General features: G+C 49.1%; 1 protein-coding gene across 2 annotated transcripts in view; it reads right to left on the reverse strand.

Moving 5' to 3' along the window:
* The window catches only part of BATF (basic leucine zipper ATF-like transcription factor), a 19,679-nt gene extending 3,324 nt beyond the window's left edge, over positions 1-16,355 (reverse strand). Inside the window, exons 1-4 of one of the 2 annotated variants that reach the window (XM_006015327.3) lie at positions 16,181-16,355; positions 13,932-14,093; positions 3,464-3,841; positions 1,618-1,722 (exon numbers count right to left, since the gene is read on the reverse strand). In XM_006015327.3, coding sequence (XP_006015389.1) covers positions 1,618-1,722; positions 3,464-3,529 — 171 coding nt within the window. In that variant the 5' untranslated portion in view covers positions 3,530-3,841; positions 13,932-14,093; positions 16,181-16,355. Of the gene's footprint in view, positions 1-1,617; positions 1,723-3,463; positions 3,842-13,466; positions 13,610-13,931; positions 14,094-16,180 lie in introns of those variants that run through there. The other variant, XM_006015328.3, reaches the window with a different exon arrangement.
* Positions 16,356-16,869: the final 514 nt, after the last annotated feature.

A 16,869-nucleotide genomic window follows, 5' to 3' on the forward strand; every position in this document is an offset into this window, starting at 1 on the left:
TTAGAAGGATGAGGCAGCATCTCTCATATGCACATAAGATTTCACTTATCAAAATACAGACAGAAGAGGAGTCAGGCTCTTCCGCTATGACCATGCTCCCTAACTGCTGGCCTTGCTGCCTGCCCAGAGCTGCACAGAGGCAGTTCTATGGGGGCAGTGCCATTGTGGGGAGGGAGCAAGGCAACCACCCTAGGCACAGAAGCAAAGGGGCGCCAACAGGCACTGTCCAGCATGGGCGGGCTGTGGGATGGAGCCGCAAGTGGCTCATTTTGGGGGGCACAGGAACAAAGGAAGGGCAGCTCCTGCCACTGCATGCACTCCCAGGGAAGCATGGGAGGTGGGCAAGTGCCCACCCGCGCACGGGGAGAGGATAGGCTGCCACTGCAGGCTTTGCCCTGGGCGCCAAACTTCATTGCTAGGGCACTGCATGGGGGGATGAGATGGGATAGCATAACTAAGTAACACAGTGAAACAGAGGAAGAATTTATGCCAGATGTCAGGGAAGCCTCCAGACACTGCAAAGTATTTAGCTCTGGTATTGTCTCCCAAGGGAAGTGGTGGCAGCCCCTCCACTGGGGATGTTTAAGATTAAACTGGACAAAACACTAATAAGCTTACAATGGGTTATTAGCCAATGCAGACCCAGAAAATGGATTGAAGGAGACCTACCTGGGCTTTTCTAGCACTAGAGCTTGATTCTGTACTGTTCTGTGCATTATAACATCAATTTACACCAGGACAAAGGGAAGATAAAATGCTAGTGAGTCAAACTGGTTGCATTCTGTACTCTCTTCCTGTGGAGATGAGTGATTGCATGAGGTTCAAAGCCAAGAAGAGTCTGGCCCTGACTCTTCTGGCTTTTAAAGAATTATTGACGGCATCTATCATGAGAGGCCACAAAAGTAACCTGACAACTTCAGAATAAGAGGTGAAAATCTAGACCTGAATTAAAAAGTGGGTAAAAAGGTGGCCTACATGGGTGATTTTCAGCACAAACAGATGACAGTGAGGTCCACGGGGCACAAGATGTAGCAAAAGGGCGGTTCACTGTATTTGTTGGGGAGCTGGAAGGGGTGGGAACGTGCATAGGTGGAATTGGAGTGACCCCACCACACTGAGGAAATGGGCAGGTGATCTTCGTTGTGGCCAGGCCCAACGGGCGCGCACACAATTTGGAAAGACAGGCAGATGTCAGGGAAAAACATGACCTTTGCGTGTAGCTCAATCGAGGCATCTGGTCAGGGCACAGCAGTGATGCAAAGGGCAGAAAAATGGCCCCACTCTGCTGCTATTGAAGCAAATGGCAAAATTTCCATTGGCATCAACAGGCCCCTCAGAGCACAAACAAGAGTGCAACAAACTGAGGAGGGGGAGCCTAGAGGAGAGCATCCCCTGAGGAGATGTCCAACAGTGCCCACAGTTCATCTGGAAAGAAACCTTTTGGCCCCTTGGCAGACCTACCTAGCCCCCGCTCTCCAGCTACTGCTAGTGCTGTCAGTAGCACCCTACAGTGGCCCAGGCCCGAAGCCGAACTCTGCTGCACTCCTTAGTGCTGAAATACATTCCGTAACGTGTGCATGCAGTGATCTGGGACAGGCTGAGAAGGGAGGTTCTTACCAAGTGAAGCGTGTCTGCCTTCTGAGTCTGCCTCTGTCGGCTCTTCTGGGCAGCAATGCGGTTCTTCTCCCGTCTCTGGACTTTCCTCATGTCGTCAGAAGAGTCCTGAAACACAGAGAGCCTGGGAATGACATGGGCATCGCCTCCCTTCCACTCCCACAAAAGCACAGGGGCGGGGATGCGGGGGCAGCACAAAACAGCCCTGAGCCAACATTCCTCTCAGCAGAGATCACGCCAGCCTCTCCCCTGCTCCACAGGACATGCGCTCCCGTCTGACACACAGCATCAGCTTAAGACCAGGTTGGGGTGCTCCTCTTCTGTACAAGGCTCTTGACATCCCAACCCTGGGGCAAGCCTATGACTCTCCATGTTCTGACAGAACAGGGGAATGAACCATCACAGGCTCCATGGTTCAGGTCTGAAGAACCACAACAGTGAGAGACCAAACAAAACTACCAGCTCAACTTCTCTAGCCCCAGGAGAGCCACCGCTCAGCCCTGCTAGATAAGCTCAACTTTTTCATCTTTTCCCAGAACTTGGTCCCTCCAGGCCTCCTAATTGTTGCAGCTGCTTTCTCTGAGCTCCCTGTATTTTAGTCTCTCATCATTGATCACATAAGGCTCAGAGCTGGCTGCAATATTCCAGGTCATATCTGCACCAGTTACACAGATACAGCTCTTTTCCTGGCCTGGGACATGAGCCTCTCACAGCAGCAATCCTCTGCTGAGCTGTCATCCTCCCTGACAGCTAGAACTCCCTCCAGACCCTTTCATCTCCTCCCCAGATACTGGCATTGATGCCTCACTGGGCTCACTGACATCTACCCCGCCCCCTCCCTCTCGCCAGGGAAATGCCACCACTAAAGCTCTCTCTGGCCTACCAATCTGTCCACATCCTTCTACCCCACACCTTGTGATCTTTCCATTTCATCACAGTTCAACTTCTTGCCCTTCCCTTCAGGGCCTTCCTAACCCCACCTCTGGCAGGTCCGCTGGCTGGTCTCTTGCCACACCAAGCTCTGTTCCAATATGCCTCTTGAATACTTCTCCCTTGATTGCTTTGTGCTTGCTTACTTTCCTTCTTTCCCTCTCTCATCCAGCACACTGAGTGCCAGCTCAGGTCTGTCTGTCCAGGGCCTGTCTGGGAGTTCCTCAAGGTGACAACTCTCCTGCCCTATGCCATGTTGTTGGCACTTGGCAGATAACGTATGGTAAAATTACAAATATTCAGAGGGGCCAGAAATACTGGGGATACATGTTAAATGAAGCTAGTGTCCGGCCATGGCAGGCATGCTACAGGGCAGATGGAAAGATATATGGAAGAGGCCAACTCACAGGACTCCTCCATCACACACCACTCACTGAGGAAGAGTTTAAGGGGGCTAACAGCAGAGCATGTACAAAGAGCAGCCCTGGACAGACAGGGGCAACAACCTCCAAGGGAGGCAGGAAGGATTCAGATTCATCAAAAGATCTTAATTATATGGGGGGGAGGGCATGCTCAGAGCACATGACAGACTCTGACCCCTGAGGGGTCTCCCAGTTGGCTGGATGCCTTGTGCCTCCACATCCAGCAGCAGGGGGTTCATAAGCCCTCAGGTGCCCTGGTCTAATGAGGTTCCTTCTCGCTCTGTTCAGTGATTGATGTCCCTGGTCTGGAGCTTGCCCCTGCAAGAGAGCTCTGTGCCTCTCCCTGGGCTGGTTCCTAGAAAGCCCTGCCTCTCTGTGCAGTAGATGAATGCATGTCTCTAGCCCTCACTGAGGATCCCCTCCAATGCCAGCAGCTTTCTGCCCCCCAGGAGCTGACTGAAGAGGAGAGCCCAGAAGCAAACAATTCAAAATGTTACCTGCTTGCTGGGTGGGGGAGACTGGCTGAAGCTGCTGGAGTCACTGCTGTCCGAGCTATGGGGCATGGCTCCTGCCTCCCTCTGCCAAGGCTTCTTTGGCTTCCTTTCTGTCCTCTGTACTCCTGGTGTCTTCTGCTTTTACTCTCCCCTCTCCTGTGTTCTCCTCTTTCTCCCCTGGGCAATCTCTTTGCCTCGGTCCCCCAGCCTGTCTCTTTGGCAGGCTGTGGCTCTCCCTTGCCCAGTATCACTTTCTCTGCTGTGCGCCCTGGTCCTGCCCGGTGTCTCTCCTCTCTCAGAGTAATTGCACTCTGCAGTAATATGTCAGTGTCTTTAGGCTCTGGCCCTCTGTGGTTTCTCAGAATATACGGGGGATGCAAGCTGAAAGTCACATGGGCGGAAACTTTAGATGAAGAGTTGCATTCAAAAGAAAAAAAACACGCATCTGGGAAAACGAGCTTCAAAATAGCCCAGAAAAACCCCAACACCTTCGAGTGGTTTAAAAACAGTGGTGAGATGGGTTTCTACAGAGAGCAAACAGCAGAACGGGGGAAGGAGAAAAAACCCCTGCGCCGCCTGTGAAACTCAGACCCTCAAAGGAGGCTGGGGAGGCGGGGAGGAAGTGCTTGCAGGAACTGCAGAAAATTCCAGAGAGGCAGGGGAAGCAGAGTCGATTGCTCAGGTGTGTACGTGTGAGCAGTAAGCCCCTAGGGCTCCCTTTGCTGTCCTCTCTGAACTCCTCACTAAGCCCTACTGGGGAAATTCCCAAGCAGATTTTTATTTTCCACCAAACACCTAACACTCAGTGCCAGGGCTTGCACAGACCCCAGGAAAAGGCTGAGAGACCTTGGCAGACTTGCTTACAAGGGATCTGATATGTTGTGGGTTCAGCAACAACACTCTGGACACTGCTGCACTGAACTAACAGTTATTTATTATTATAACTCTCTGTAATCATATCCAGGGTGGATCTTAACAACTGCATCAGTATACGCATACAGATCTTATACCTGCTCTGCCTCTCACTTGACCCGCTCCAGTCCTGCGGAGGGAGAGGAACCAAGGATGCCTCTGGCTCCTCAGGACAGAGAACATGGAGTCCCCAGTGCTGCAAAACTGCCAGAAACAAGTGAACCCTGCAGTGCTGACCAGAAGGGCTTTGGCCTTAAAGGGACAGTACAAGGAAAACACAATAAGACACAACACCCCTCCCCCCCAGACAGAATAGTCAGCCAACCATTTGGGAGGACTCCGCTTCCACTATGGTCTTCCCATAGAACCAGACTCAGCGAGGGGTTCAGCAAATGACAGCCCTGTCAGCCTATCTGGAGACTCAGCGGCAACGCTTCCTTTTGACAGCGATGGCAAAGGGTTTGCACTGGTGGAAACAGGTAAGCACTTCTCCAACGAATCCATGTCCGTTGGTGGTAGATTGGTGCTTGGAGATTGCTCAGGTATAGGGTTATTAGTAGAAGAACGCCCACGCAGCTGGTCCACGTGGCGTCTCCAAACTTGTTCATCATCAGTCTGGACTGTGTATGATACAGGTCCTGTGGTGCTTACAATTTTAGATTGAACCACTTTGGGCCTGTCCCGTAGCACCGAGCAAACACAGTTTCTTGTGGAACGAAAAGACGTAAGGTACCAGATGCCAATGCAGAGTCCAGCTCCTTTTCTTTCCTAAACTGCATGTCTCTTACAAGGTCTGGGTTAATACAGTCAAGGCATGTCTTGAAACGACAGCCCATAAGAAGCTCTGCTGGGCTGGACCCTGTTGTAGGGCAAGGAATTACATGTTGAGCAAACAGAAATGTGGCCAGTCTGGTAGGCTAGTCTCCTACAACAATCCTTTTCAGTGCATCTTTTGTAGTCTGCACCATTCGCTCAGCTTGCCCATTGGCCTGTGGCCTGCGAGGTGCAATGGTAACAGTTTGAATGAGGTTGCGGCTGGCAAAGTCTTGGAACTCTGCTGAGGTGAATGCACTGCCATTATCAGAAACGATAGTGTCAGACACCCTGTGAGTTGCAAACAGCTGACAGAGAGCTGTTATAGTGGCAGTTGATGTAAGAGTCGAGACAGTAATCACTTCAAGCCATTTTGAGCATGAGTCAACAACAATTAAGAAATTCTTACCTTGAAAAGGGCCAGCAAAATCAATGTAGATGCATGACCAGGGTTCCTGTGTCATTTCCCAAGGCAATACAGTGCCTTCGGTGGATTATGACGGGTTGCTTGACAAATGCTGCACTCCCTCACAACCCTTTCTATGTCATTGTCCATACCTGGCCACCATACATAACTTCTAGCCAGAACTTTTATCCTCACAATGCCTGGGTGTGCTGCGTGCAGCGTTGTCAGTATGATTTGGGATCCTGCTTCTGGAATTACGACATGATTTCCCCACAAGAGGCAACTCATGCTGACGTGATGAAAATGGCGTGAATTCCTCAGCCAATTTGTCTGCAGGCCAGCCCCTCCACACCCAGTTGAGGACACGGGCAAGGATAGGGTCTTTTGCAGTCATCCTTGCTATCTGATCAGCTTGAAGAGGGGCTTCTGGCATGGATTCCAGCATGAGGACTTCCACTGGCGGAGGAGTAGCACAATCAGGTATTTGTAGTGGTAGGCGGCTCAATGCATCAGCATCTGCAATTGTTTTCCCAGGTTTGTACATGAGTGTATAGTCATGTGCGTTTAGCATGATGCTTCAGTGTTGCATACAAGAAGACAAAATGGGAGGAGTTGGTTTGTCCGTAGTAAAAATTCCAAGAAGGGGTTTGTGGTCTGTTCAGATTTTGAATTTGTGGCCATAAACATAATTGTGACATTTTTTAACTCCTGCAATGATTGCCAATGCTTCTTTATCAATCTGTACATAATTCCTCTCAGCTGAAGTCATTGTTCTTGAGTAAAAAGCAACGGGTGCGTCTATGCCATCAAGCAAGGTGTGACTGAGGACAGCACTGGCACCAAACGGCAAGGCATCACAAGTAATGGACAGAGGCTTCTGCTCATCACAGTGAACAAGGACAGAGTCTGAAGTCAGCAACTTCTTGATGCCCTGGAAGGCTTTATTGTGCTGGCAAGTCCACATCCACTGAGCTACTTTATCCAGTAAGCAATGAAGGGGCTCTGTTATGGTGGCTTTGTCTTTCAAAAAGATGTGATAGAAGTTGAGAAGTTCTAAGAATGCTTGAAGATCCTGTCTTCATTTTGGTATAGGGGCATTATGTATTGCTTTTACCTTGTCTTCAAATGGGTGAATGCCAGAAGCATCAATTTGATACCCCAGAAAGCTGATACTGGAAACTCCCAGTTGACATTTCTCTCTTTTTACTCTGATACCTGCTTTATCAAATCTCTGTAAAACTTAGTTTGAGTCTCTCAATGAGTTTCTCTCTAGATGGTCCCATGATCAACACATCATCAAAGTATGGAACAACCCCGAGAATTCCTGCTAGCATTTTCTCCATGAACCGCTGGAAAATACCTGGTGCCACAGAAATTCCAAACTGGAGGTCCTTGACATGGAACGCTCCCCGGTGTGTAATTATTGTTTGGGCCTCAGCAGCCTTGTCATCCACTATCAATTGCTGATAGGCTTGAGCACGGTCAAGTTTGGCAAAAATCTTCCCTCCTGCAAGAACAGACAGTAACTGGTTAATGGGAGGCACTGGGTGCGGATCCTGCTTAAGTGTTTTATTAACAGTGCACTTATAATCCCCACAGATGCCAATACTTCTGTTAGGTTTTAAAACAGGAACAATTGGTGTGGCCCAGCTTGTATGTACGATTGGCTCGAGGACCCCTTGCGTGATAAGCCGATCTAATTCTGTATCAATTTTTGGCCACAGTACGAAAGGTACATTCTGGGCCTTCATAAAGATAGGGGCTATTGCAGGATCCATTTGGAATGTCACAGGTGGACCAGAGTAAGTTCCTAATTCCTCGGAGAATACCTGGGGAAACTCCCTTGCAAGCCTTTCCAGACTTTCTGTGCAGAGACTGCGTACGTCTTGAATACTGATTCCGAATGGTGAGAACCAATTTCTCCCCAAAAGACTTCTGCGAGAACCCTTAGTGACAAAGACGGATAGATGCTGTCTAACAGATCCATACTGGACATGGACACTGCAGCTACCCACAAGTTTCCACAATCTGTCCATTGAAGTCACGCAGGCAACACTCAGTTTTCACTAACTTGGGGAGAGAGTCCTGAAACAACTGGAAGAATGTGTTTTCATCTATGAGGGATACTCCTGAACCCAAGTCCACTTCCATTTCGCACTTCTCTCCATTTATTACTATAGTTGCAATCATCTCAGAACCTTGAGTTTCGACAACACCAACATTTTGAATCAAATATAGTTTTTGTACCTCACGTCCTGAGGAGGATTGTAATCTGTGAGTGGATTGGGAGTGAATACATTTGCCACAGTCTTTTTGTCTCCCGGCATTGGCCTTCAAGTGGCAAACCCTCTCTATGCGGCCCTTCTTCTTGTAGGCATGACACTCCGTGTACCTAAACCTGCACTCCCTTCATCTGTGTTGGCTGCCACAACTCAAACACATCTGTGGATTAACTGGCTTGCGTGGTGCTGCTGGTGAGGGTATAATCCACTGAATTTGCTGGTGATGATTTGATTCTTGATCTTTTTGGAGTAAGTGGACATTGCTGGAGAACGCCTGGCAAATTTCTCTCACATTATGGGATGCTACTTCATCTGCCAAGGCTTTTTCTTGTGCAGTAGGCAAGGTCAAATTTGGTTAAAAAAGCAGGCGACATTGGATTGTTTCATTTTGAACCCCACAAATAAGACGGTCGTAAAGCAGGCCATCCAGGAGATCCCCAAACTCACAAAATTCGGCAAGGCGATGGAGCTCAGCCAGGAAATCTGCTATGCCTTTGTTGGCCTTTCGGTTCCGTTTAAAAAAAAAAATGAAATCTCTGCAGGGTAACAGATGGCCTTGGGCAAAAATGTGCCTTTGGCAGGGCAATTAGTTCAGCATAAGATTTAGCGTTTGGTAAGGCAGGTGCTGTGAGGGAACGAACAATGGCAAATGTTTTAGCACCACAGACTGTCACAAGGATCGCGTGCTTCTGTGCTGGATTTTCCACTCTGTTGGCTTCCAGGTAATAGGATAGCCTCTCAGCATAAGAGTCCCAAGAAGTCAGCTGGCTCACATCAGATTCTTCTATGTGAACCAATGCAGCCATTTTAACTAACATCAGCTGTATTAGTGAGAAAATAATAATAAGGAAAAAAACCTTCCCTCTGGTCTCACACACAGCCTGGTCTCAGAATGGTATCCCACAATCTAGGGGTGTCTTGTCAGCAAAGGATCCCATCCTTGTTGCCAGATGCTATGTTGTGGGTTCAGCAACAACACTCTGGTCACGGCTGTGTTGAACTAACATTTATTATTATAACTCTCTGGAATCATATCCAGGGTGGATCTTAACAACTGCATCAGTATATGCATACAGATCTTATACCTGCTCTGCCTCTCACTTGACCCGCTCCAGTCCTGCGGAGGGAGAGGAACCAAGGATGCCTCTGGCTCCTCAGGGCAGAGAACATGGAGTCCCCAGTGCTGTGAAGTAAAGTGAGCCCTGCAGTGCTGACCAGGAGGGCTTTGGCCTTAAAGGGACAGCACAAGGAAAACACAATAAGACACAACAGAATGCTTGTGCCACTTGTTCCAGATCACTGGTACAGAAGGTTCTGAGAGTGCCAATCCCAACCAGAAGCAGGGAGCCCAACAAACCCAGGAGATCTAACTCCTAGTCTCTACACTTTACCCACTAGACTGTACTCCCTCTAAGAGCTGGGACCAAGAATCCAGCCTCCTCTTGACTCTTCTTTTCTATTAACCCATTCTTCTTCACAGAGCTAGCAGTATAACCCAGGGTATCAGACTCCCAGACCATAATTTAAGGGCTGGTATAGCACTTCCAGAGCCAGTACTAATCCATGCTGCCCAGAAGACTCTGAGTGCCTGATGTAGGGCTGTGTCCAAGAAGTAAAGCACCTCTAGTCTTATCTGCTCACAGCTGCCCTTTGATCATCCCCAGAAAGGAGCAGCAAAAGGCCTGGGATGTTGAAGTTGTCTGAGGCTTTTGTTTTTGTTGTTCTGTGCTAAAAATGCCATTAAAAATAAATTCACCATGGGCCCAATTCATCTCCATCCCAGCTCTGTGTTTGGGGTGGGCTCCAGGGAACTGTATGGAGGTGAAGACTGTGTCATTTTGCATTTCCCCGATCTGGGCTGGCTGGAGGCTTCTGCAGTCCTTGGTGGCACACAAAGCAGGAAGGTGAGGATCAGACTAGAAGAAGCCTACAGGGCAGCCTGAGGTAACCAGGAGGTATTAGGCTACCAGCTTGGGGAAAGTGAATTTTAATAGTAGTATCCTACAGTTTAGGGCTGTGGAGACCGGCAGAGCCGATTGGGGATCAGGTCTGGAATAACAGAGAGAAATCAGGACTAAAACACATTAGGGGAGTTTCAGGGACATCTAGAACAACACCTGACCACACCCCTAAGCATTGTGTTCCCCTGCTTTCATTAGCAATGGGTATGAGAAAAATCCCTCTTTGAAGGAGAAGACAGGTCATAGGTATGGGGTGCTAATATATAGCCTTCTCCACCCTATCATCTGATATCTGCTTACCCATGTAAAATCCCCGGGAAGGTAGGGAAGTGCTAGTCCAGTTTAGAGATGAGGAACTGCAGTGCAGAGACTAAAGCTGACTTTTCCAAATGTGGCACTGGGTTGGAGTTCCTCAGGTTTAGTTTGCTGAACCTCAGATACCTTGAACTAACCTAATTTTCAGAAACGCTAACCCTAAACATCAGCACTCTTAAAGTGTCATCTGTTGGGCTCCCAGCAATGGTGTACACAGTCTGTATTCAATCAGCTCCATCTTCTCATATGCTGCTTCTTGTCTTCTCACATGGCAAACTGTTTGGCCAAGGACCGTGTCTTCACGTGTTGGTACAGCACCCAGCATAAATGGATCCCAACTCCGGGTGGGGCCCCTCAGCCTTTTCATGGTACAAAGATTAAAAATGACAACTCCTATGGACAGCTGCGGCTGCTAATTTGCCTAACCCATCACTGCTCTCTATACCATTTACCCAAATGATGAATAACTCTGTCGATACTGAGAAAGGGTCTCTAAGAGGCTTGACTGCACTGAGAACTCTGCAACCCCTTCTGCTCATAGCAGGAGTGAGAATACACCTTTCTTCAGTAAAAATATCTTGAATCACATTATAAGGCAAACACGATTTCTTTCTTTAGGAAGGCATCTGAGTCAGTGCAATGTTTTCACATGGAAGCTAGAGGGATAGGCCCGGGATGGCATAACCAATATAACACAAGCTAAAAACTGTCAGTGGAGAATAGTTATTCATAAGTCTACAGGGAGAGGGATCAAGTACAATACCTCCCTGCAGGAAGCTGCTCTGCATCCAGCTCCTGTCAATATTTGCATTTGCAGCTTTGGAGAATATCTGCTGGGCAGCACTGCCAAGTTGGGAGGGAATCACAAGCACTTTGGGGGAACAAAGTAAATTATGGATGAATCTGAAATGAACAGGCTTGTTCCAGGACAAACAGCACAATGGTATCTGCCATTGGAAAGAAAAAAGGGCAATGCTTTATTGCAACTCCATTTCATATGGCTGCCAAGCCTTCCCTGGCTCTGTGCTTGCTATAGCTCTGCAGTCCTTCCCTTATAACAGGATGGCTACACTGTCATGACCCCCAGATAAAGGACAAGGACACAGAATGGATGGATTGTCTGGGGGCCTGGAAATGTTACCTAGGCCGTGTGGACAGGATGTCTTGTGCCATGTGGGACCTGGGATACAACCTCTCTACAGATGAGCAACGACTGTAGGTTGATACAGGCAATAAAGATGGTGGGCACCTTAGCTTGCCTGACCATAGTAGGTGCCTGAGTTGAAAGACAAAGGAATAGCTCAGCTAATCCAAACCCATCAGTGCTTAAAGAAGATGCTAATAGGCAAGTAGCTAAGATAACGGATGTTGGTGAAATTCTGCCAGCCATGAATAAAGAGAGAATAATAAAATACATGGTGGGTGAGATGCAGTCTCCAGGCTCCTGGCTGCAAGGAGAGCAAGACTTTGACCCTGTTACCTGAAGCAGGGGAGTCTGTCCTTATCTGACACAACTGCAAGGGATCTGACTTCTCAGCAGCCCAGTCATTTTCTGTGCACTCAGGAGAGCAAAGACAGCAGCAGCCACCTGGTAGCATCTCCTTCCCAGCTGCTTGTGCTTGACTGAGCGAAGTTCAGGGATCAGCAGGGACTCTGAATTGTTCTCTGGGACCTTTTAAGTGTCTTGACCTTAACAGCAGCAGCAAAGCCATTATCTCTAGTGCTGAATGAGCTAAAGCAGGGGTGGGCAAAATGCGGCCCATGGGCCACATGTGGCCCGCCAGGCCAGTCTATCCAGCTCACAGGGCCCCTAAAAATTTTAGAAAATTAATATTGATTTGCCCCTGGCTGCCTATCATGCGGCCCTTGATGCCTTGCCAAAACTCAGTAAGCGGCTCGCCGCCTGAAATAATTGCCCACCCCTGAGCTAAAGCCAAATGTCAGATCTCTGCCATTATTGTAGGTGACTAGCCCTGAAGGGCAGGGACACTTCTCAGAGAAGCCCAAGATAGAAGGAGAGGAGTGGTGCTATGCAGCATTCTCTTGGTTCCTTCTCCCTTCGGGAGAATAAGGAATCCATCACTGCAGAATACTCTTAAAATCTGAGGGCAAAGCAAGCTGGAGGCTGCTGAAAACACTTTGAAAGCAGGACTGGAACTTAAAATGATCTCGAGAAGCAGTCTGACACGCACAAGATAACATTCAGCAAAGGCAAGTGCAAAGTGCCACACAGAAGCCAAATACAAAATGGGGAATAGCTGGCTATTCTACAGAAAAGGGAGGCAGCTCAAATGCACTGGGAACTGAACAGCAGCCAGGTACCAGTGTTGTGGCAAAGAAGACATGATCATTCAGGGGTGTAGTTACAAGAACATCGCATGTGAGATCAATGGTTCTCCAAGTCCACTGAAGGTGGGGCAAGAAGTACTTGATTAATCCTCATGCTGCAAACTACTGGGTGAGACATTAGGAAAAACCTTACAAACTATAAAAATCCCTGGGCACCAGAACAGTTTAGCGAAGGAGAAAGTTTTAAATAAGAGATTAGACTGCAAATGCTATAAAGCCAAACTGCAAAGCCAAGCCCTCAGAGGTTAGAAAGTGACCAAATTAATCACTTGTCCAACCTTAATTTGGCCCTCTTGTGCATGTGTATCATGACAGATTAATTCATTACATGATCATATAGTGTTTTCTATCCAGGATTCCAGCCTTACCCAATGCATAGGATGGACAGTGCTCTCATAACAAGCAACTATTCAGCATTTTGTTTTCTCCCCATAACTCAGTATGTGACTTTAGACCTTCTTTACTGCTCACTGTTCAAACTCTGCTCTAAAGACAAAATTATTAATTTCCTCACAGGCTTTCCTCAGCCAATCTGCACTATGGTCTCCAATTGCCTCACAAACATTAATGAACTTGCCTTGGCAATGCCCCTGTGAGGTGAGGGAGTGGCAGTATTGTCACCATTTCACAGGTAAGAAACAAGGACAGAGAGAGATCAAGATGAAAGGCATCCACTAATTTGGGGGTGACCAATTTTAAACAAATAGGAGGCCCTAATTTTAAAAATGTTTGCATTCTTACAGCTCTATATATTCCACACATGGTTTCTGCTGAGCAGAGTTGCAGTTGTGAATGCTGAGTGCTACTGTATGCCAGACTTCAAGGAACCAAGTTGGGTACCCAGATAATGAGGAATGCTAATTAGTGGACACCTATGAAAGACTTTCTATAAGTAACTTCTCCCTTTCCCCTTTAAACAGGAACAGAAGCTGGACTAGAAGCCAGTTCTCTAGAGAGACATCAGTTACCTTTCTTTTGAGATCTTCTGTTCTCTTCCCACAATCCCCTGCCTCATTCAATGGACACCTGACTTCTGCCGCCAATGAAGCAAGACTCCTACAGACAACATCTCCTCCCCAGAGAAAGTCCATCATGTGCACTGAAGAGGCTGAGGTCTTGTAGCCAAGATGGTCAGTGATCATACAAGGAAAGGCTATATTGTTATGCATACACCCAGGAGAATGGATTTCAGGTTACACAAACAAGCTTAGTTCTGCCAGTTCTCAGCTATGGAGTTTTCAGCTACAACCCAAATCATTTGAACAATTTCTTACATCCAGTTTTCTAGGTTTTATTATCATCAATAATAATAACAACAACAACCATAACAATAATAAAAGCAATCAGAAAAAACAAAATTCCATCGTGAAACACAAGCGGGACTGAAACCTTTACTTTTGCCACATGACCTAGCTCCCAGGCCCTGCACCTACCTGCCAAAACTGGAATAATGAGCACCTCCTACTTATCTGATGACCATAGCAGGAGGCTCAGAAATGACTGATAAGAGTCTCAGTTGCTTCTGAAGATCAGCTGGGATGGCAGGGACCATTTAAGATGCCCACGATGTCTCCTTCAGCTCCTGATCTTGCTGCCTGTAACAGGACCAGTCCCTCAGGGGTGGCCATCTTGCCCCCTAGTGGTAACTCAGCTCTTGCACTGCTCAATCTCTAAGGCAGGGTCAGCAACCCCTGGTATGCATGTGGAGCATGGCACATGAAGCCATTTTGCTGAGCACAGCCCAGGCTCTAAGCATCTACTGCCAGCCACGGAGCCTGGGCTGCTCCCAGCAGGCGGCTGGGAGACTACAAGCCCAGCTGCAAGCAGCCCAGGCTCTATGGTTGGCAGCAGCTACCCAGAACCTGGGCTAGCTGCAGCCAGGAGGCTGCAAAGAACTGCTCTGGGCTCCAGCATCAGCTCCAAAACAGCAGGTGCACGCACGCCTCAGAGTGGACAGTGGGGGAGGGGCCTGAGGCAGCACAACCCTGGCTTCTCCCCCGCTGCCAGCACAGAGCTGGTGACTGGGCTCTAAAGCCCGGCACAGTTGTTCATAGCCAGCCTGGGCTCTGGGCAGCCGCAGCAGGCAGCAGGCAGGCTGCAAACAGCTACACTGGGCTCCACAGGGATTTGGCTTCTCAGCCCTGGCATCAGCTCCATGCTGGTGGTGACTGCATGTGCACTTCAGAGGGACAGCGGGGATAGGGCCCAAGGCAGCACAACCCTCCCACCGTCTGCTCTGAGGTGTGCATACAGTCCCCTGCCAGCATGGAGCTGATGTCGGGGCTGTGGAGCCCAATGCAGCTGTTTACAGCCTACCCAGTGCCTGCTGCAGCTGCCCAGAGCCCAGGCTGGCTACAAACAGCTGCGCCAGGCTCCGGAGCCCAGTCACCATCTCTGTGCTGGCAGCAGGGGAGAGGCCGGGGTTATGCTGCCTCAAGCCCCTTCCCCACTGTCCACTCAGGCACACATGCACCCGCCGATATGGAGCTGATGACGGAGCCCGGAGCAGCTGTTTGCAGCCTCCTGGCTGCAGTTAGCCCAGGCTATGGGTAGCTGCTGCCAACCACAGAGCCTGGGCTGCTTGCAGAAGGGCTTGTAGCTGAGCCTACACCTGTCTCCCACCTGCTCCGTGCCCATCCCCGGCCCATCCCCACCACCAGGATGAGGCTGGTGCTGCCCCATGCCAGGAGCACTGCTCCTTTGCGGGCTTGGCTGTGTGGGGTGGGTGAGTGGATGGGCTGATGGGCTGGCTCCGGGCCAAGGCCTAAGCCGGCTGCGCTCCAGCCCAGGGGCTGGCTCCCTGGGGAAGCACAGAGGATCCAGTGGGCCCAGGGCATTGTTGGGCCAGACTTTGTCCGGTGGCCCAGCAGCCCAGCTCTGTACACCCATGCATCTTGTTTTGCGTGTTTGTCTGCCTGTCTGGTTCCATGTGTGTGTGTGTGTGTGTGTACACATGTGTCTGGTTCTGGATGTGTGTGCGCATGTGTCTGTTCTGGTTCTCTGTGTTTGTGCACATGTGGTTCTGTGTGCATGTACATGGCTGGTTTTCTCTCTCATCTTTTTTCTCTCTCTTTTTTCCTCTCTCATTGCAATATGCTTACAAAAAAGGAATACACAACAACAAAGGCAATATTTATGATTATTAAATATACTAATATGCAGTGCATCCTGCCATGTACCCCCCACCCAACCCTCTTTTTTGCGGGGGGAGGGACGCGCCAGCACTCTAGTACCTTCCAAGGTAGACATTGTGTTTTTTTAGGCAATCCGGCCAAAAAACATTGCCTACCCCTGCTCTAAGGTATCTTCCCTTTGCTTTCATCTGCCACACCTTGATCTTGTTAATAAAAAACTTGGAAGGGTCTAGATCCAGCTGTAACCTGTCCTCTTTACACATGGATCTCTCTTGGACCCCATTGTTCCCAATCAATTCTTCCCACTGGGTGAGCCTTCCTGGCCCACATGTGCCCCCAAGAGCACCCATTGCCTTGTGGGCTAATCACAGCCTCCAGCCTCCCCTGTATCCATGCCCATGCCTCATAGGTGTACCAATCAAACAATCTAGTGGGCCTCAGCCTCAGTCTCTCCTCCAGTCTCCTCCTCTCCTGGGCTGTACTTTCTCTATCATCATCTCTGCCCCTCTTTGGGCTGTGGGCTCTCACTAGCCCCTCTTTTTCCCTACCTGGGCTCTGGCCTTGGCTCAGCCTCTCTCAGCCACTGTACTACTGCTTACTCTGCCCTCCTGGCAGGGTCAAACCTCATGTGCTTTGCTGGCACTACTGGGACCTCCTCTTGCCCCCTTCCAGTCCTACTCAAACCACCAACTAAAACACAAACCAACACACCAGCTCAGTGGCTACAACTTAATCCCCTAAGCATGCCGGTAACCTGAAATCCCCACCCTACAGAGTCTCATCCTCATGCCAGCCCTCAACTCCTTACTGACATATCTCAGGGATAGAAGCATCTCTATCAAGCTCTCATCAGCAAGCATCTTACTGCAGAGCTCCTTCCCCTTCAGCCTCCAGGGCCAGAATGACTGTTTGGGTTCTGGCCCTGGTTTATATGCCAGGAGAGCCCTGCCCCCTTCCAGTCAGATGACTCCCTGGGCAGCCTGCAGGTTTGATCCTAACTGGTTTGACTTACTCACCTTCAAAGTAGCCTATAGCAGCAGACCTAGTAGTTGTAGCCTTGCCTTGTCTCCCACACAAGGCTTGGTCTTGTACTACTGCCAGAAATCTGCTAGACTGCAGCATGTTTCTTGCTACTCACATAGATTACTCCACTATTGTAATTACTGTACTACTAGCTACTACCTATTGCTGTGCTACTAGAACAGCAATCGGCACCTCCCATTCCTGGGCTCTGGTG

Source organism: Alligator sinensis, unplaced genomic scaffold, assembly GCF_000455745.1.
Source record: "Alligator sinensis unplaced genomic scaffold, ASM45574v1 scaffold280_1, whole genome shotgun sequence".
Lineage (NCBI taxonomy): Eukaryota > Metazoa > Chordata > Crocodylia > Alligatoridae > Alligator > Alligator sinensis.